Below are 21909 nucleotides of genomic sequence, written 5' to 3' on the forward strand. Positions count from 1 at the left end.
TCTCCTTGGCTCAGATCCCATCAGGCTACAGTTCCTTCACCAGACCTCAGGCCTAGGGTGGAAGCCGCTCTGGGTTCTCACCAGTCCTGAGTTTCTAGCACTCCCCCACACCCCTTATTTCTTCTCTTGAGCCTGCCCAGTCCTCTGTAGAGAACCTTCACATAGCTGTTTGCCTAAACCTTTTCACTGTTTCTGCTGGAGCCACAATCAGCTGCTTCAGGCCCCTTCTCCACTTCATGAAGGCCAAACCACAGCAAACCATGAAGAATGGCTTCAAAAGCCTCACTTTTCAAGTCTATTTTATTTGAAATCTTTACTTTTATTGTCATCAATAAAGAAATAGCCGCAGTTCACACACAGCAACTGTGTGTGTGTATGTATATATATGTATGTATGTGTGTATGTCAGGCGTGGTGACACTGTAAACCAAGTGCTCAGAAGGTTCAAGGCCAGCCTGAACTACACATAGTGGGATTCTCTAATGCAGTTTGGATAGTGTTATATTAAAACGCTGGCCCTCCTCCCACAGTGACTTTAACACAAGGGGTTAAGTCACTGGTCTCAGGATACTCCTCACACATCCTGCTAGGGATTAAAAGGAGTAGGGAGACATTTTTCCTTAATTTCCTCTAAGTTGGTAATCCTGTCCTTCCTTCAGCTCCAACATAGTCCTTCCTGCCTACCCAAAGGGCAGCTGTGGGCCTTCCCAGCTGGGCTGCAGCCCTGTCTGGGAGGAGGGGGACTGTGTTGTGGGCATTTCCTTTCAAGCTTCTGTGATGCTCTCTCTCAGCGGAGGGGCGGAGGAAGAGGCGTCTCCCCTGAGGTGCTGCTGTTCCCAGAGCCCTGGCCTCTGGCATTGGTGAATGACGGGCCGAGTGGCAGCCTGGGGGTTCTGAGCTGTGCCAATCTGTCTGTGCCATCTAGGTTCTACACTAGCACAGCTCTCAGTACCCCACTCTCCATACTTCTTCCTGGCAAATCCTGTTTTACACAACTCCACCAGCCTGCTTTTGAGATGACCTCCTCTTGTGTTTGGGGACTGCTGAAGTCCACAGAGTATAAAGGATGGACACTCTCAGGAAATCTGAACTTCAGAGCACCCCCTCCACCCCCCACTGCTAGGGCTAACTTCAAGCATGCCCTTCACCTGTGAATCTGAGAGACTCCAGAGGATGGGAAAAAGCTCACTCACCTGGGTTAAAGGCTCGGTTGTTGGCTGTGACAAGATCTGGACACCTTGGTTAAGAGGCTCTAAAGGCAGTGTGAAAAGAAGGGCACAGTGGACTGCGGACCACTTTACACTGTAACCCTTCCATCCGGGGTTACACTTCACTCACAGTCTTTCAGAAGTCTGTAACACTGGGCACAAACACTGACAGCTACTACACAGGACAGTCTTTTATTGTCAGAGCACAGCCACAGCTGTCCTTTAGTGCCCACCCCCTCATGTCCGTGAGAGGAGACCCTCCGGGGCACTTGCAGCTCCAGGTGCAAGCAGGAGCAACACTCCCCTCCGGAGGGCTTGAGAGCGGCAGCTCCAGCAGCTCCCACAGGGGCTTTTGCAGGATCCACTTGGAGTGGAGACTTTAGGTCAGCTTCCAGTGCAGGGTTCCTTCCCATCACAGCCTTCGAGCCTTCCGGGGCCGGCAGCCATTGTGTGGGACAGGAGTGTTGTCTGTGACTGAGATCACTTCCAGACCCCCCATGGTCAGTCCTTTGATGGCAGACTGGAAGGATCAGAAACAGGCGAATGGTATGGTCTCCAAAATGATGATGACCCAGCATCTTCAGATAGGGCTCCAGGAGGGAGGGAAGCTCATGGGCTGACAGCTACAATTCCAGCCACAGCTGCCTCCACCCTGTATTTTACTACCTGAGAACAGGCTTGACTCTCACACTCCAGTGGCTCTTTTCCTCTCCCAGGACCCCCCTCCCCCACCCCATGCCTCATTCTTGTAAAGTCAGAGAGATGTTGCCTTCTAGCCCACTGGTCTCAGAATACCCCCGAGGGCCCCCAGCACCTTGGTCTACACTCCTCCATTGCATCCACTAGTGTGTGCTGAGGATCTGTCTGTGACGGTTCCCCAGAGACCACTTTTCCATCCCCAGGGCCGGCACACAGCAGGCACTCAAGAAGCTGAGATAAACTACACAATCTAGGCTTGTTCTGAGGGGCTTTGCTGATCGCAGGAACAACAGAAAGGAACTGAGGGGGACGTTCACTAAGGGGACATTTCAACTCTCCACACCTGGCTCTAACAAACATGCACACACACTGTGGAGAACCCTAGTTACTTACCCAGCGTCCTGGTCCCAAGCCTTTCACTACAACTCTGATGTGGGTCACTCCCTTTCCCTTGGCTTTCTGGAGAAAAACAAGTGGTCAGTGTCCCCGAGACAGAATGGCTGCACCCCAACCTCTGGCTACTGTCTCCAGGAGATACGGGGTAATGGCAACACAGAAGTAAACGGGGAGGCAGCAGACACAGAAAGCAGGGAAGCACTGACGGCCATAGTGGAGATGGACACCCATAGAGGCTGGCAGACAGACAGCCAAGGAACTTAGGTGACGGAACTACACCGCCACCTAATGGACGCTTCTAGATATTGCTTGATTTTCCTCCAAAGGCTGACTTAAGAGGCTGAGTCTGAATGCCCGCTTCTAAAGTGGGATTTAGAATCTTTAGAATTAAGTATGTGTCTAGTTTATAAACACATTGATTATGGGTCCTGGAAAATACCCAGAACTCACTCAAAACCTGCCATGCAGAGGTCCCACAACACTGACACATCTCTCTTAACCGAATGTCCTCTGTCTGGTGGGCAATTACATCATTCTGCGTTTTGATGATCATGACTACATAGCAATCTAGTTTTTTTATGTCTTGCTGTAAAGGTCAAGGGGTTTCTTCAGGAAGCATTCCTGTCTGTCAGAGCAAACACATTTGTGAGGTCGCTGCTACAGCAGGAAACATGCAGCTCTGGTCCGAGGCCACTCTGGGTTCACATCAGGGAGCTCACTGGCTGCTTGGCTTTGACCAATCTCACACAATCTGATTCTCTTGAAAGAGTAGATAAGAGCAGGGGCTTCTGAAGACACGATAATAAGGAACTATCTGAAATGTAGTGATTAGTTTGCTTCTAAAAAGTCACTTTGGGACCTGTGCTGTAGGACATGAATAAAATACAACCCCCACACTATCCCTCCCATCTTTCATTCCTAAGTCTTCAGGACTCTGGTTCTTCCTCAGTTCTCAGCTTCCTCTGAAGCTGCGAGAGAAAGCTGGGGACCTTTCTACAAAGGCTTCTTCAAGCAGCTGCAGTATCAGGACATCTAACGGGGCAGGCAAAGACCTCCCCGCTTCTGAATCTGCTGTGCTGGGAGCTCTCCACCATCAGCCACAGGGAAAGCACAACAACGTGGTCAGGTACTTACTGCTGCCGCGGCGATGCCTGCCGTCTGGGCTGCGATGCCCGTGCCCTTCTTGGCATTTCGAAAGCCTTCTGTGCCACAGGAGGTACGGGCCAGGGGCACATTAGTGGCAGACACCACCTGGATCTGTGTGCTTGGAAAAAGAGGCATATAGCTCTAACACCACTCAGGGAAGGAAGGGAGCTTGCTACAGTTCTTAGGAGCCTGAATCAGAAAGAAGAGGTCGCTAGCCCTCCCCTGTGTTCAAGGAAGGCTGACAAATCACACATGGAAGGACACACTTCTGCCTCCAGCCTTCCCCGAGGCAGCGGTTATGTTGGAGGTTAATATCCCTGTCTGGTGTTTTATAAAAACCTAGCTGTTTCACACTGGGCAACTGTTAAAAGGGGACAACATTGGAAAGTTCCAAGTATCCTCCATTATAACAAAGAACAGAGCAGTATGTGAGGGATGGCTTAATGGTTACAGATGCACCCACATGGTGGAAGGAGAGAACTAATTTGTGCAAACTGTTCTCTGACCTCCACATGATTATGCTGCACCCCCAACAAGGAAGCAAAACTATAATAAAGTAATTAAGAAAAGAGTATATGAACAAACGCCCAGACCTGTTGCCTCACTCTGCTCCAACAATAACCAACTCTAAACCCTATTTCCATCTCCCCATCAGCAGACTGTTCTGAAGGGATAGATAAGATCTATCATTGCAGTGTCTATCTCTAAAAGGCAGACACATAAAAAATCCTGCAAAACATCTGTCATGACAACATCATTACAGTGGATAATTTAAATGCTTATGACACTCTATTCTGGGATCAAAAATTATTTTAAATAAGTGAAACTTTTTTCTAATTTGCTCTATAAGGGTAAATTAAGAATGACTTTAGGAAAATCCTAAGGTGTGCTTCCTGTCTTCCCTTTGGTTATCATCACCCCACTTTCTGCAGGGCTTTCTGGGTGCTCATGGGAAGGGGAAGTGAAGGGGATGCTGTGCAGGAGACCTGCAGGGTCAGCCCTGACACCTGCTTGTGGCCTCGTTATGGTTGTCATCCTCTCCAAGGGCTTCTCATGTTCCTATACTGGACAGAAACACTCTGATGCAGGGTGTTTGAAAAGGCCACAGAAGCCGGGCGGTGGTGGTGCATGCCTTTAATCCCAGCACTGGGGAGGCAGAGCCAGGCAACTCTCTGTGAGTCTGAAGCCAGTCTGGTCTACAGCGTGAGATCCAGAACAGGCACAAAAAACTACATGGAGAAACCCTGTCTTGAAAAACCAAAAGAAAAAAAAAGAAAAAAAAAAAAAAAAAAAAAGAAAAAAGAAAAAGTCACAGCCACATCAACAAAAAGGAAGCATAGAAGTTATTATATCTGCATATTAGCTCAAGAGGAGAGGGAACACTGCTGTGGCACCTCTGTGCCACACACTCTAGCCAGGACTAGAGTCTCTGGTGCTGAACTCCAGCTGTGTGGCAGGCAGACTGTGACCACACACAGGTCACACTTCCAAGTGGACTTGGCCTGCGCAGTTGTCACCCATGCCCTATGCCCTTGTAGCTGGGAGCCCGCTCGGCACCTGTGTACGGCACACAAGGACTCTCGTCTGGTTGCTTTCCTTCATGACACTTAGTCCTGCAAGGGAAGGCCAGTGCATGGGGACTCAGGAAAGAAGGCTAAAGGCTCGCACTTGTCTGGAGTTTATATTCCGGCCAGTTTACTAATAAATTATGTATTTGTGTATCGCTTCTCTCACAACAGGACCGGTTCCTTCTAATACAGTCCTTCTAACTCATGCATAGGAATCCCAAGAAGGCAGAAAAAAAAATCTTAAAATTACAATGTACTAAGTCTATTTGATATTTTATGAAACTTAAGTACACGTCATAAAGAAAGAAGGTGGTTTCCCCAAACAAGATGAAGCTAGCATCTGGCACCCTGACTTCCACTCCAAGAAGGGTTAAGGCTACGGCAGCTCACAGGGGACTCACTCAGGCTCCCCCTTTCTTACTTGTTGTGGGTTGCTTTAATGTGTGCAATTGGGACCTCCTCAAATCTCATCCCTGCCCACCGCAGAGAGCTTTCCTGTCCTGGAGCTGGAGGGTAAATGCTGCAATCAGAAGAAACATTTGCTTTAATTTTCCAATTGTTCTTTAAATCAAAAGAAATACATACATGCTTAAAAATAAAATAAAATAGGTTGAGTATAGTGATGCACACTTGTGACCCGAGCATGGGGAGGTGGTGGTGGGGGAAGTGTGCAAGTAGGGAGGGTGGGGAGGGTGGGAAGGGAAAACTGAACCTGAGGCTAGCCTGGGATACACACAGCTTAGGATGTACTGTAAGACAGTCCCTGCAACACCCCCTCCCCAACCCCTAAAGGCCTCAAACTTCCCAAACACTCACCCCATACACCAAATCAAATAACACAAACTCTGTGGTAGTTTGAATGTAATTGGCCCCCATAATCTCGTAGGGAGTGGCAGTTAGGAGGTGTGGCTTTGTTGGAGTGGGCGTGGCCTTGTTGGAGGAAGTGTGTCACTGTGGGGTGGGCTTTGAGGTTTCCTATGCTCAGGATACGGTCCAGTGTTCTCAGTCGACTTCCTGTTGCCTGTAAGATGTAGGACTCTCAGCTATTCCTCCCCACCATGATGATAATGGACTGAACCTCTGACACTATAAGCCGCCACCTCAGTGAAATGTTTTCCTTATAAGAGTTGCCGTGGTCATGGTGTTTCTCCACAGCAGTAAAAACCCTAACTAAGATAAACCAGAATGAAAACTTAGAGTCTCTGGCTCTGGAGGAGGCTCTCTGCACCATTCCTTCCCACACCTTCTGGACACTGCAGTGTTTCAGGCCTGGGAACACTGGCCTCGACACCGTGCTGGGTTCACGATCTTTTAGCCTTAGTCTTGCTTTTAGCCACAAGATCTTGCTTGTGGGATTTCCCTGGGGCCATACACAGTCTTCATCTTCAGTGGGAAACTCAAGCCCATATAGGCATAGAGCCAGCAAGGGAGGCTAGGCTTTGGACTGGGGAGACTGGTCTTGGATCCGAGCTTTGTTCTTTAAAAATTTAAACACGCATGTAACTGTCATTCAGCATTTCAGATGGGAGTAAACCTGCTGTTTCATTATGCCCACACACCTAAATCAGACTCAGATTTGTACCCACACTCCCACGCTATGTTTCTACTATGCTGAAATCCGTTTTAGAAAATACGCTACCATTCAAGCACCCCCGGCCCATCTGCTTCTCTAGGGATATTTTCAAAAGCTCAGCACAGTGCATTCCCTCCTGTGGGCCTGATTTTAGCGATGACGCACAGCCTCTGTAGGTGGCTGGCCTATCAGTGTCTGTACTAAGAAGAAAAGTGTCCCAGCCCTGTAGATGACATTACTGTTTCAATGATCATCATTTCCCCACTGACATTTTTTTTTGTTGTTCCCTATGTTGACTTGGGAGTGAGCAAATGCAAATCTGAGTGAAACCAATACAATCCCCTTCATATAGTAAGACTTTGAAACCAGGAGCTCGAGCCATTTAATCTAGGGCATGGCCAAGATCAGGCCTCTAAACTTCCCAGTTTCAGTTGGACATGGTAGTGCATGCCCATAATCCTAGCCCGGGGGGTCACCATGAGTTTAAGAGCAGCTTATGATGACAGGGTTCCTGGTCATCCTGGGCTCCACAGCAAGAGTCAGTCTCAAAAAAAAAAACAAAACAAGATTCTCCCAGGCTGAAGGAATAATGAGCAATGGCTCATCTGAGGAAGGCCCTACAACACAGACAGAACTTTCTGGAACTAGTCTTTCTACCCACTTTTACACCGGGGAGGTGTGGTGCGGTAGTTCATTTGCAAAGTGGGGATGTCTGTCTGTTTGTTTTGAGATCAGGTCTTAGTACATAGCTCTGGCTAGCCTGGCTCACTCTGTAGACCAGGCTGTCCTCAACCACAGGGATCTGCCTGCCTCTGCCTGCACTGTACCGGGATCAAAGGTGTGCTCCACCATGCCTGGCTTAATTGCATAATCTTTAAAAATGCAAATTGCCTAACTAAAGAATGCTAAGAGTGGGAGAAACAGAGCAATCAAATTGGTGATCCACTATGACATGGTCAGCCCTGAAGTCGTATACATACATGTAACATTACACTGACTGATCAGGTTCTATTTATGTAGTTAGGAATACATCTCCCTCAACAATAAAAAAAAAAAAAAGAGGCCATAAATTTGAGAGAGAAAATGGGGATATAAGGGAGGGATTAGAAGGAGGAAATGGGGGGGGGAATGATGTGACTGTATTTTAATTTCCAAGAATTATTTAAAAATGGAAACAAACTGCAAAAACCATAGGCGGGTCTCGGTGTCCTCTGGCACTACTTCTCTGTAACTGTTGATGGTTTCAGCAAGATCTCCAAAAGTTCTGCACTTCCATTTCTAAACCTGCCTCCTTCCATCATCATCTGCCTTCTGTCCTACCGTGGCTATGAACGTCTTGGGGTCACGGTCAGCCATTATCATTGCCAGCACATGCACCGTAACCTTGGCTTCAAGCATCCCTGGCTACCACCCTTTGTCAGCCACAGTACCCTGATGAGCCCATCAGATCTCCACCACTCCATATACCTCAGGTACTACTGCTCTCCCCACCTGGACGAAAGCCTAGTCTCAATTCCCCTCTTTCTTCACCACTTTCTCCTGGCAAACCCCCAGCCCTTATTAAATCCATCTCTCCAGACAACCTGAGTCTGTGTAAACACTGCATGGCTGTCTGGTCTCCATTCCAGGGCTTTCGATCGACCTTTGGGATAAGTTACTGCTGTAGGAGGCTGTCCTGTGAACAGTGGGCTGCTTGGTAGCATCCCTGGCTTAAATTCATCAGGTTCTATCTCCTAATTTATGACCACTAGAGGTTTTAGACACTGCTGAAAGTCCCTACCAAGAACCACTGACTAGTTTTAGTGACCTTCCAGCATCAAGCAGGCTCTCAAGATGCCTGACAACCCTTCTCAGTTCAATTATCCTTCCATTCTCCAGGCTGCCTCTTCTCTGTTTCCTTTTGTCTCTTTAAACATTCAACCCTTTCCTGTTTCCTTGGGGCCAGCTGATGACCTCTACAGAGAAATAGAATCAATTAGACTTTCTTCCAGCTTCCACCACCAAACATCTGTGCCCAGGGCCTTTGAGAACTCTCCTCTCACAATGTTCCAGTTGCCTATTAGTCCCACAAGGACACTTCCTGCAATGCTCCCTCTTCAGGATCAGTCTTTCCCCTGGTTCCAGGAAGCAAGACATACTGTTACGTCATAAACATAAAATCTAAACAAGAAGAACGGAAAAATAACCCCCCACCTTTTAAACCCCAAGTTCTCAAGAGCTTCTCTATTATCCCTTACAGCAAAGCCTCCTTAAAGGAATGACAATACTTGTTTATTTATTCTCTTTGAAACCACCCACTCCAATTAGGAGTTATTTCCGACCTCTCCATCAGAAAGGCTGTAGTCAAGGTCACCAACCCACTCTGTATTGTTAAGTCCAATGAGCAATCATGCTCTCTGCCTGCCAACCCATCTTCTCTGCAGTACCGAACACAGCTGCATGCTCTCTGCCTGTCAACCCATCTTCTCTGCAGTACCGAACACAGCTGCATTCCCTAGTCTGTGCCACACTAAAAAGAAAATCTCGTCTGGCTTTCCTACTACCTGTCTTGGGGAGGTTCTCTCTTTCGCTGGTTCTTCCTTTCCCCAAATCTCTGTCTCTATTACATCTCAACCCCCATGCTAGGAGTCTCAGATTTTTTTTCTTTTATTATATACGGTTGCACAAGTCCATTATTATTTTATATATATGCTTGCACAAAGCAAGTATAGGGCATCTCAAAATTAACCACACAGATCTAAGCTCCATCAGTCTCTGTTAATAGAACAATTTCATATTTTCAGTTGGTTGGTGCCCAAATTTGAGCCTCCACACCTCTCTTTTTCTTACATTTTATATTAACAGATCCTTAGCTGGGTGTTGACGAATGCCTGTAATCCCAAGCACCCAGGAGACTAAGGCAGGAGGATTGCTGCACATTTCAGGCCAGCCTAGGCTACACTGCAAGACCTTGTCTCAAAACCCAAACCAACCGCTATACCAGCAAAAGGGATCAAATACCACCCTGCCCCAGACACCACCATTTTTACCTAGACTATTTTTATTGCTTTATAACTGCTTTCAAGTCTTCTCTCAGCTTCCAGCCTTGCTTCCTACAGCTTAACATCAATACAGTGGGCAAAGGTTCTTTAAAGAGTAAGCAAGATTGCTGGGGCTGGGGTATACTCTTGTAATCCAGGCACTCATAAGGCCAAGCTAAGAGGATTAAGAATCTGAGGCTCACCTGGGCTGCACAGCAAGGCCATCTTAAAAAATAAATAAATAAAATGGCATCAACTCTTGCCAAAGCTGGACAGACATGGCTAGGCTTGGTTGCCTGCTTGCTGGATAGGGTCTTTTCTGTTGGAACAGGGATGGAACTCTAACAATTCCAATAGTGCCTGGGATTGCAAATGAACGACTCCAACAGCCTTGGATTAAATTCCATTAGCAGCTCCTCATTGCCTGCATTGGGTAAAGTGTAAAACCTCCAGGGCCGACAGGGAAGCCCTTTACCATTCGTATGCCTCTAGAGGCATCACACACTATGTTCTCTTATTCTCTCGGACAGCCTGCCTTTCCAGACTGTTGCCTTTGCCTGTAACGATGCCTCTGATCTTGCCCAGCTGAATTCCTATTCAGTTCACTTCTGCACTTCAGGGTACCTTAAGTCTTGCCTGGTTTCCTCAGGAATGCCTTACTTTTTAAAATGTCCAACCATCTCTTACCCCGATCATTCTGATCAGATTATGGTTAAAACATTTGCATATATGTCTTTCTTGGGAGTCTGAACTACTTCAGGGGAGGAATAAACCTTTTGCATTTCCAGTACTTATCATGGTACTCAAGAAGTAGTAGTAGGTTTTCAGTAACTGTTAAATAGATGTGAAGTGAAGTAAGTGAACATATATACAGCCTGCATATGAAGGAATTATACTAGTGGGATGCAGAATGCCACTTCCCAGGGCTAGGCACAAAACTAATGCTGGACCTTTGACCAACTCTAAGAAATGCAGCTAGTGTAGTTCCTCAAGTCATATTGTGTTGGTGGAAGAGAAAGTTGCTAGTCGGAATTAAAGCCTATCTCACAAGGAAAGAAAACTGGTACTTGTATGTAGGACGCTCAGCCGACAGTTGCTAACTCCACAGCTACTTTATGCACGGTTCGTTCCTCTATCTTCATCAACAACCTCTCTAAGCATTATCTTCATTTTGAGAGCGCGGAGGCTCAAAGACTGGTCTGCATAAACTCCCACAGACGGCAACAGACAGACATTGACTTTTTCTACGATTCTGGAGGGTCACGGGCAGAAGTCACAGGATCCAAGTTTCCAGAGTCCTGGACCCACTCAGCCCTCACCTGAAGGGGCTCGGAGCCGCTTCCTTCTGAATCTTCTGCTGGGCAGCCTGGTCTTCTAACCTCGGGGCTCCGGTGTGGATAGTCTGAGCTGGGGCAACGGCCACAAACCTACAAAGGAGAGCTCGGTGAGGGACTGGTTTGACGGTCGTTTGGGGGTTCAAGGGGCACATAGGACTGGGAGGCAGGCGGGCAGGCTCGAGAGGAGGGGCCGTGGGCTCGAAAAGGCAACCCTTACCTGGTCATCCCAGGTCCAGCCCAAGACCGCAGGAGCCACGACGCGGTGTTTCTTACAACCTGCATGACTGAACTTGACTCTCGTCAGCTCCCGTCCGCGGCGCCCGGCCTAGCTGGAGTCAGCACCATGAGCCTCTGTGGGGGAGCACACAGAAGGGAAATCACCCGATTGCTCTCAAATGGCACTTTAAGTCTTTTTGTTCAAGTTTAAATGCGCTATAAAATCATCTACATGGGACTCTCCCCCTTTCTAATGGTCTAATACGAGAATTCACCTCCCTCTCCCAACTGCAATGGTTCGTTCTCAAAAGGTAGCCCCGCCCCCTCGCCGGCCCGCGTTGCCTCATGGGAACGTGGGGTTGGCTGAGGGCCCCGCCGGGAGCCGCGGTTCCTTGTGGGAAGGCAGAAAGATGGCGGCGCCCATGGGGCGTACTCTGTTAGGGGTGGCCAGAGGCTGGCGGCGTCTCGACAGTCTCTGGGCGGGTAGCCCGCGTTTTCGCGGCCTGTCCCTTGAGGCTGCGCCCTCAGGCAGCCGGTCTCCATGGCGCTTGCTGGGCGCTTTGTGTCTGCAGCGGCCACCGCTGATCACCAAGCCGCTCACCCCATTGCAGAAAGAGATGGCGGAACTACTGCAGAAGGTAAGGCAGGCGCGGGCTTCGGGGTGCGGTACCAAGTGGGCCTGGATTCCGTGGTGACTCTGTTACTTTGGGTGACCTTGAGCAAATCATTTCACCTCTCGATCTTTAGTGACATCTGCAAGATGGAAGTTACCTTGATGAGTTGGGTTAGTATATCGCAGGTGTTCAACCAAGTTTAATTGAATTGACTCGTTTTCGCTTGGGCACTCTGTGTGGATAGTTTCCTTCTTGTACATTCAACACAGTAGGGATCCGGTGGTGAACAGGAATCACTCACTTCCTGGAATTTAGGAGCTGACAGATTACAGGAAAGTCTTTGTGATGTGATGAGTTATAGGAAGAAAGCCTTGGAGGCAGTGGGCACATCCTTAAGATGCATGTGGTAAAGTTGGCTTTGTTTTTACCTCGAGGAGCAATTTCTGTGAAGGGCAAGTGAGGAAATATGGGCAAAAACCCAAGTGTAGTTGCTGTCAGGGTGTTAAGTCTCTGTAGATAGTGATGAAAGAGCTTACCTGTCCCTGGACTCCAAGGGACTTTTGTCTTGGGAATACTAATGTAAACTCCTTTCGGTGCTTTTTGCTCAATTTATTCATCTTTTTTTTCTCACCCTACAGGTATTCATAGCTCATACTGTGTATCACTGTGCAAAGTGATAGATACGCAGTTGTGGATAAGATAGGCACATAGTTGTGGTTCCCAGAGAGTTTCCTATACTGGGATTAGGGGTGCAGTCAGTAACCACTCATGACTAATTACAGACTTTGGTAAACAAAACACAGAGTACTAGAAGACTTTTACGAAGAGCCATGTAGGTTTGATTTTCATGAGAAGTGTCCAGGATGGCTTCCGGAGAAAGTAGTATTTAAGTTGAAATCAGAAAGATGAGTAGAAATCTGGGAGAAATAGTGTGAGTTGAGATATTCTAGGAAAAAGGGATGTTGCAATGTCTTCAAGGCAGGAAAGTGCTTGAAGAGATGCTGATCAGAGACCAATAGACCTAGAGCGTGGGAAGGGGTCCACTGTGCCATGCCACTCCTCTGTTCTTTCTGGCAGTCTTGGTGTCTAGTCACATTCTGACATTTTGGCAAATTTCACTCAAGCTTACAGTCCAGTGGCCCTTTTTCTTCTTTACATCTGTACAGTGTTTTGATTATATTCCTGAGTGTATTACGTGATGTGCTCCCAAGCCTGTCAAGGATGCGGTAGCTTTTTTTTCCTTCTCCTCTTCCTTTTAAATTCTCCAGGTGGAGACAGAGAGAAGCCTGTATTCAGACCACGAGCTTCGTGCTCTGGATGAAGCTAAGCGACTGGCAAAGAAGAAATCTGACCTTTACGATGATGATCAAGATGAGCAGGGCATTACACTTGCACAAGACTTAGAAGATATGTGGGAGCAGGCGTTCCTCCAGTTCAAACCTGGAGCTCGAGTAACAGGTGTGTGACCTCCTAGGCTAGCCACAAGGAAGGGAAAGTGGACTATTCCAATTTCCAAACGAAGGACAATTGCCTTACTCCTGCTTTGTATTTCAATAACACTTAAACAGTTTTCAGGAAAATAACATTTACCCCCTATTACTTATATCCCCCAACATAATTTTTGAAAGACTTAAGCTATTTTCAGGAGGAGCAAATGTCTCTCTCTTTCTGTTAAAGCTTGCAGTTACTATTTGAGCTTTACCTCTAAATTGTCTTTGTTTCAAGGATGATGACTAAAGAACAGAGAGAGTAGGAGTTAGTTAAATCTCAGCAGTAGTGTTAAATCCAATGGGGCAGGGTTTTTGTTTTTGTTTTTTGTTTTTTTGTTTTTTCCTTGAACTGTGTGTTTGTGTGTGTGTTTCTGAGGACTGAACCCAGAGCCTCATGCTTACAAGGGAAGTGCACTGCCTCCGAGCTGTCTTCCAGTTCTTATGTTTGAATTGTTACAGGCATCGCTTCTTTTCCAAAGGCTTCAAGTGTACTGTGCTCTTGAGAGAAGTTCACCTCTGGTTCTAATTCTCACCTTTCAGTTTAAGTTAGGGTTATGCTTTGGCTATAAGTTCTTAGAGGACAGGGCTTGAGGTTATTCCCAAAGGAAGGCTCTAAAACTTGAAATCCTTGGTTTTGGTAGATCACAGTCATTTTGATTTTTGATTTTTCTCTCTCTTCTGATCCTCCCTTTTGTAGAAGCTGATAAAAAGAATGACCGAACCTCCTTGCATCGTAAGCTAGACAGGAACCTGGTCCTCTTAGTCAGAGAGAAGCTTGGGGACCAGGATTTTTGGATGCTCCCTCAAGTAGAGTGGCAGCCTGGGGAGACCCTTCGAGGGACAGCTGAGCGAATCCTGGCCACCCTCTCAGGTAACTTCTTTAACTTCTGAACCCTCCAGATTCATTCCAGGTTGACTGAGTTTGGGCATAAGGATAGAGAGTGAGAAGTTTAATGGACACGGATGAATAAAATTCCCAGCACTTTGGAAGCAGAGGTGTGTGTGTGTGGGTGTCTCTGTGAGTTCAAGGACAGCTAGAGCGGCATAGTGAGACCCTATCTGACCCCCTCATCCCCCACAAAAAGACAACCCCAAAACCAAACAAAATTCTGGCAAGGATTTCCCTTAGAACCAGTGAGTGCTTTATCTTAATGCATCGAGATTTTAGTGCATTAAACACAATTTTCAGCCCTCTTTCCCTTCCCCTTCCTTCTTCTCTCCTCCTCCTTCCCTCTTCTCTTTCTTTTTTTGGTAGCCCAGGCTGGCCTTGAACTTGCTTTAGATGTACTTGAGGATGATCTTGAACTTGTAACTCTTGCCTTCACCTCCTGAGTGCTGAGATTATATGTTTGAGCCACAACACTCAATCCTTAGTTGGCAAGTTCATTCCTGTGCTGGGAGATGGATTTCTAGTTCATTGCCTTAACCACTTAGCTATGATTATATTAATCAGAATTCTTTTTTTCCTTTTTATTTATCCTTTGTGTCTTTCATATTATGTACCTCTATCCCATTCATTTCCTAGTTCCTTTGTATCGACCCTCTGCCCTTGCAACCTCCCTACCCTAAATAAAATAAAATTAAATTTAAGAGAAAAAAGGAAAAAAAAGAGAAGGTAAAATCAGTTTCTTCCTGGAAGCTGCAGTGTGACACAGTGAGTCATGCAGTAAACCCTTTTATCCATATATCTGTACTTGCTAGTGTTCATTGCAGAGTCTTTGGTCTGCTTTGAGGCTACACTATCGATGCTGGACCCTCACTGGAACTCCTTTTGGTTATCCTGCTGTTGCCTTGTGTGTGGAGATTCTGCCACTTTGAATCTGCAGGTCCAATCCCTTCACCTGCTCTAGCGGATCACAGATGGGGTGGATGCTGTGGTGGGCCAACTCATAACCCTGGTTCTGGGTAGTTGCAGGGTTGGTCAGCCCGCTAGCTCTCCTTTATTCTTACCACCAGGGTGAGTTTGCCTGCATTGCCTTGGCGAAATCACCCCTTGCAGTGATGTGCAAGGGCCAGGGCAAGTTCTACTTTCCTGTCTTCAGGGTCAGCTCTCCCACATCTACACCTTCAGGACCAGCTCCACTGTGTTGCCCAGTGGAGGTGTAGGGGCCACTCTAGTGCTGCAGCTGATGAGAGGCAGGGCTAGTTCTTCAGCTCTTATGACCTCAGGGCCAGCTCTCCCACCTGCCTCAGGCATTTTGGGGTGTGTGTATCTCTCTCCTGCCCATGCTGCCCGGTGACAGGTAAGTATGGGGACAGCTCTTCCATGCTCACAATGTTGGGACTGGCTCGCCCATACCTCTGCCTGTGGGGCTGGCGCTATTGTGCTGCCCACGAGAGGGGCAGGGCCTGCTCTCCCGAATGTTGGAGCTGGCAATGGGCAGGGGCAGCTCTCCTGCCCTTCTGACCTCAGGGCCAGCTCTCCCACCTGTCTATGTGTTGATGGGGGAAGCTGGCATTTCTCCTCCACCCATGCCGTCACATGACAGATGAGTAATGGGGACAGCTCTCCCATGCTCACAACTTCAGGGCTGGCTCACCTATACCTCCGCCAATGTGATTAGCTCTATTGTGCTGCCCAGGCCAGGTAATCAGAATTTTTACACTCAGGAAATTCAAGTTTTGTTTTTCAGTACTAGAGATTGAGACTATGGCCTTGTAATTGGTAGGTGAGCACTCCACCACTGACTTGTATTCCCAACACTGCTTCTTGGTAGCATGGTTTATCCTCTGGTTCAGCTAGAAACCTCAGCACTACTCTTGACCTCATTCTGATGTATGTATCTTTGTGTCTTACTTGGTCTGTTCCAAATCATCCTGTCTTTATTTTCACAGTTTTAGTTATGATATCCTTCACTTCTCACTAGACTATGGCGCTGTTCATGTTTGGGGCTAGCTAATTCTTTGTGAGGCTCTTCTCTATTGTAAGGTGGTTGGCACCTTTGGCCTCTACTCACTAGTTGCCAGTAGCAATATTTCATTCCCACTCCCAACCCTGCCCCCAGTGTGACACGCAAAAAAAATCTCTACACATAATAATACCAGATAATACCCAGAGAGCAAAATTAGCGTGGTTGAGAAACGCTATACTGGGAATGCCAAAAAAGTCCCTCCTCACTTTTGTTTCATGTTCTCCAGTGCTACTGACATGTGGTTTCCGAATAAAATCCCTTGTCACTTCTTTGCACAGAATTCTCAAGTGTTTTCCATAAATATGTGAGTACCCTCACATAGCCTCCAAATTCTTCTTATTCCGGTCCCAATCTCTGCAGCTCTTAGTGAGTTTTCTATAATCCATGTTCTAACCCAGTAGAGCCTTTGTGTTTCTCCTCCAGTCAGTGGATTTCCATGCATCTGTACTGTGGGGCATGCACCCTGCTGTCTGCAGGTCCAGAGCTCCTCAGGCTCCCGCCTGTGCAAGCAGTTTATGCAGCAAACACTTTCTGTACCTGCCGTTTGCCAGGCCTGCCTGGCACTGGGTCGCAGTGATGAACTGGGCACTCTGCCTGCTCCATGGCTGCTTATGTTGAAGTGGAGAATATGTTCTTTCTCTCATGCCATTGCACCATATGGTTTATTTACACATTTTGTTCTAGCTAGAATTGGGAGTTCCCTGAAGGTGAGGGCAGACTATTCCTCTTCGTGAGTTGTCAGCAGTACCTGGCAGTGGCGGACACTTGTTGGTGTTGGATGAGTGGATTTGGTAATAGTGTAGGCACCTAGCCACTTGACAGGCTCTGCCTCCAGCATAGGTGCTCATAGAAGATGTCAGAGGTTTGTATGCCCTTGGACCTTTCTCACTAGGGGCTGCGTTAGCCAGCGAGAGAGGCCGCAAGCTACAATGGAGTGTGGGGGCTCTGCTTCTGTCAGTCTTCCAGCCGTCACATAGGAATTGACAGTTGTGTCTTGTGCCAAGGTCTTTGGGTACACCTTCTCAGGGTCCCTCACAGGAGTGTGCATGACCAATGCTTGCTCAGCTCTCCCTTCCCTGTGCCTTGTGGAAAGGGCTTCTTCCTTGGCACCGTGCGTTCTTTTAACATTCCTATTGAATAAATGGTTAAGGAAATAAAAAAGGATATCAATAGGTATATTTATATTTAATAAATTTTAAATAAAATATATATTGATGGCAAATAAATTTATGACAAAGTTAGTAAAGTAGCAAATTTAAAAATAGAATAGCAAAGAAAGTTTACACAATACTTATCTAAGAAAATTGAAAATACATTCCTTTCCCACTGGCTCCACACTTTTGCAAGATGGAATTTCTAGAGGTGGAGTCGCCAGGTCAAAGGTGTGCACACGGGAGGACCTGAGGAATAGTGCACAGGGAGGACTTGGGAAATATCCCTGATTGGTTCCAGTGTGAGATGATGGCATCTTCGGGAACTCTTTGGTGATGCCTGCTTACCTCACCAGCATATGAAATAGACCTGATTTTAGTTTGTAGTTGTGCAGTTAGTAGAAATAATCTCTCTTGAATTAGTATTTACCTCTTTGCTATTGAGACTGACCATCTTTTTCATATGCTCAGTGTACTGGCTGGTCTTATATGTCAGCTTGACACAAGCTAGAGTCATCAGAGAGAAAGGAGCCTCAGTTGAGGAAATGCCCCCAAAGATCCAGCTGTAAGGCATTTTCTCAGTTAGTTATCAATGTGGGAAAGCCCAGTCCATGGTGGGTGGTGCTATCTCTGGGCTAGTGGTCCTGGATTCTATAAGAAAGCAGACTGAGCAAGCCAGGGGAAGCAAGCCAGTAAGCAGTTCTCCTCTGTGGCCTCTGCATCAGCTTCTGCCTCCAGGTTCCTGCCCTGTTTGAGTTCCTGCCCTGGCTTCCTCCAATGAAGGAAGATGATCAGGAAGTATAAGCCAAATAAGTCCTTTCCTCCCAAAATTGCTTTTTGGTCATGGTGTTTCATAGAAGCAATAGAAACCCTAGCTAAGACACTCAGTGTATTTCTCAATTCTGTGAGCTGTCTGCTCAGATTCCTCATTCTTGTTTGTAGTAAAATGGTTTTTTTTTTTTTTGACTTGATAATATTTAATCTGTGTTTTCCAGATTATAGAAAAATAATATATTTTATTCAATTAAGTTTGGAGAGTTGAGGAAAGTATAAAGAAATATACCAGTAAATCCCACCTCTCCCAGATACCCACTCAGACACTTAGTATAGCATGTGCATGCACATTATATGTAAATTCATCTGGTGCTAGTAATGTTTTGCTAAGCTTGAGGACACTAATTTATGCATATGTTTAATGATTATCAGTATCTAAGTGTGATATGAGAAGTATTTTTTCCTTCTCAGAGGTAATGCTTGCTGACAGTTTCTTTCCCTTGCATTCTTTTAGAAATTTTCTGTACATATTCAAGAACATGACTATTTTTAATTAAAGATTTTAAATTACGTGTGTGTGTGTGTGTGTGTGTGTGTGTGTGTGTGTGTGTGTGTGGTCTGCACATGCTATGCATGGCATGAGTGTGAGAAAACAACTTGTGAGGTTGGTTCTGTCCACTCTGTGGGTCCCATTGATCTTACTCAAGTCATCAGACTTGGTGGCAAATGCCTGTCCCCACTGAGCCATCTCCCATGTCCTGTATTCTGTTTCTCCACAGTGCTGAAGATGGGAGGCGAGTGCCACAATGCTTGGTACTTAAGATATTAGTTCTTTTGAATGTGCTGTCTGCTGTTCTTTGAGACAAGATCTTGTGTAGTCCAGACTGGCCTGGAACCCACTGTGTAGCTGAAGACGACCTGGAACTGCTGATTCTCTTGCCTCTCCCTCCCAGGAGCTGGTTGCTTCAGGAACATTGGGAACATCAGTGTCTCTAATACACCCCGCTCAAGTTTATAATTTTGTCCTTGCAGGTTTTTTTTCTTTGTGTGTTTATTTTTTCTCTGAAAGATTTGAGTTGTATGTGGGCAAATATAAATTCTTTATAATTGATTTGTTTGGAAGACTGGCCCCTTTTGATATGTAAAATACCAATATTGCTTTTTTAAGTGAAGAAATTTGAAAATTCATCTTAATTCAAAAAATACAAATTGTTCATGAAAGCATCATCCAAAGTGAACAAATCTCTTATGAAGATGTGAAGTTTGTGTTAAGTCTTGGGGTCACAGTGTCAGTTGTGGGGTGTGAGTACTGAGGTTGGTTTCCAGCTCTGTTCCTTCTGTTTAGCTAGCTGTTCTTCAGGTGCCATTTAGTCATTCCATTTTGCCATCTTTGAAATGCTAGATTCAGGTTGAGGAGTGAGATCACCATTTCGTGGCCTGGGCTACATAGAGGGGTCTAAGCTATCTAAGCATCTTGAAGAAAAGCAAGACTTTACTTCAGGAGCTCCCTCATTCCCACTCCCCTAAAGGTCAAATTGGAGACCCCTTAGAGGTGATGAGCTTGGCTCTGCAGATCCCAAGTTTCTCAGTCCAGTTTCAGCAGCTGGTGACAGGGCTGAGTGCAGAAGCCAGCTGACTCCTGGATCATGTTAACTGCATGTGGACTTCTAGGCCTGTAGAGGTAGCCTGGTACCTGGGCTAGAAAGCATTGGGCTCAAGGGCGAGGAGCCTCCTTTCAGGACCACCACACTGATGGGGAATCACCTTTAGCTCTGTTTGAAGTGGCTTTTCTGAGCCTCCTGTGATTTGTGTGAAGAAGCAGATGGCTGTACCCTAATCTTTCTATTCTTTATTTTCTCTTCAGAAAACAACATGGAAGCCAAGTTCCTGGGGAATGCACCTTGTGGCCACTACAAGTTCAAACTCCCCAAGGCAATTCGGACAGAGAGTGACATTGGGGCCAAAATCTTCTTCTTCAAAGCTCTGCTACTCACAGGAGACTTTCCACAGGCTGGGAAGAAGGCCCGCCATGTGTGGGCCAGTAAGGAAGAGCTGGGCGACTACCTGCAGCCCAGGTACCTGGCTCAGGTCAGGAAGTTTCTTCTGGACTCCTGATGGATGCAGCCGCTTGTGGATGATGCGCACATAGGTCAAGTGCTAGGACCTCAGGAACAGTGCGGATGCTCATTTACAGGGACAGTCAAGCACCAAACTAAATTCTGAGAATTAAACGTGTTTGCCATTGTGTTGGATTTTGATTTTTCCTTGGGGGACAATTGGCTTTGCTATATAGCAAGTTAAAGCATTATGTTACAGTGACTTAACAGATCTATGGGGCTTGGAAGAAAGAACAGAGGGCATGAATTGACCTAAATTCCCGAGTTCTGAGAAAGTTTCTGGACTCATGAAAAGCCTAGTTATGAAGCTTCTTAGCTGCTTTCCATTTTACTTTTCCCTTTCCGTTAGATAGGAAGGACATATCTCCTTTCTCTCTCCCTCCGTTTTAGAAGTTTTATATTTAGATGGAGATTAATCACTTCTTAACTGTTTAGCACTGGTCATTTGAAATAAAGTAACTTCTCTCCAACCTAACAGTGGAAGAATCATGACCAGGTCATGATGTGCATCAGAGTCGGAGCTGGCGGTACCCGGGGAGATTGCTATCTTCTTGCCTCTGGGGTTGGGGCCCTGGCTGATGAGTATGGTGTTGGCTCATCACTCATCCCCAGAAGCTGGCATAAAAAGCACAAATAAACACTTGCCACAGAGCACAGAGTACAGGCGACTCAGATGCAGTGTCTGCTCAGAATGGTCAGACAGTCACAAACCCGTCACTCTTCCTGGTTTCCTCACACACAGACTTCTGGGTAAACTGCCCGCCCTTCGATGTGAGCTTGTGAAGTGTGATCTGTTTCCACACTAGATGGTGCCTGCTGTTCTTACGTAGAGTCGGGGAGTTTGCTTTTTCTGATCACGATTGGGTCCCTAATCCTGTTGCCTTTCCTTGCCCTTGGCTGCCTGATGGCTTCTCTGATAACTGATGTCCCCTGGGGGAGGCTGGCTCATCAGGAGCAGCTAGTGGTGCCTTAGAATGGACACAGCCATAGGGTGCACTTTCTGGATTTAGGAGTGTGTGTCAGGTCTGTGAACTGCTTGGCCTGCTGTCTAACCCAGAAGACTGAGCCACGGGTTATTTTCGTGTACATTCATAAGAGCCTGTTATATTGTTTGTGTATTTGCTTTTATTTATTGTGGTGCCAGGGATCCAGTCTAGGGCTTTGTGTATGTTAGGCAAGCACTCCAGACTGCCACATGCTCCGCCTGCAGTGGTAAATAGCATGCATGTAATCAGAAAGCTGAGAAATGGTGTCAGAATCACCTGGCATTCTGCGGTTCTGTGAGATAGGCCCCAGAACATCAATATTTTGAGAAAGCTAGGGACAAAATTGAGTACTTTAAGGAAAAGCTGAAGATTTTAGACATGCCTTCCTTTATAGCAAATAGACTGATTTAGCAACAGGAATCCCTAGTAGCCTTTTTAGGGGTTCAGCTATCTGAGAAAAAAAGCAGAAAGGACAGGGCTCTGAGGGTACCCCAACCTGCTTGTTTTTAAAAAATTGATGAAGATGGTCCCATCCTGGACTATCTTAATTTTGCTGGAACTGGTCTCTCTAGATTTGTGTTTCGAAGGGCCTACCTTTGGGGGGCGGGGGAAGCATGCCCAGGATTCCAAGCTGTCAGGGACTAGCAAGGTGGAGGAGTTTTGGGCTTTATTCTGCCTTTACTGCTCTGGCTACAGAATTACA

General features: G+C 46.6%; 2 protein-coding genes across 2 annotated transcripts; one reads left to right on the forward strand and one right to left on the reverse strand.

The window, feature by feature from the left end:
- Window positions 1-1380: 1380 nt before the first annotated feature.
- Window positions 1381-11470, reverse strand: Mrps11 (mitochondrial ribosomal protein S11). The gene is made up of 6 exons (XM_059272805.1): window positions 11164-11470; window positions 10929-11036; window positions 5438-5536; window positions 3437-3566; window positions 2300-2365; window positions 1381-1727 (listed from the first exon to the last, which is right to left on the reverse strand). Exons 1-6 carry the CDS (start codon window positions 11226-11228, stop codon window positions 1620-1622), a joined length of 576 nt encoding a protein of 191 aa, XP_059128788.1. The 5' UTR covers window positions 11229-11470; the 3' UTR covers window positions 1381-1619.
- A 46-nt stretch (window positions 11471-11516) lies between these two features.
- Window positions 11517-20348, forward strand: Mrpl46 (mitochondrial ribosomal protein L46). The gene is made up of 4 exons (XM_059272794.1): window positions 11517-11800; window positions 13045-13234; window positions 13964-14137; window positions 19968-20348. Exons 1-4 carry the CDS (start codon window positions 11573-11575, stop codon window positions 20216-20218), a joined length of 843 nt encoding a protein of 280 aa, XP_059128777.1. The 5' UTR covers window positions 11517-11572; the 3' UTR covers window positions 20219-20348.
- The last annotated feature ends 1561 nt before the right edge of the window (window positions 20349-21909 follow it).

The sequence above is a fragment of the Peromyscus eremicus genome, chromosome 1 (assembly GCF_949786415.1).
Source record: "Peromyscus eremicus chromosome 1, PerEre_H2_v1, whole genome shotgun sequence".
NCBI lineage: Eukaryota > Metazoa > Chordata > Mammalia > Rodentia > Cricetidae > Peromyscus > Peromyscus eremicus.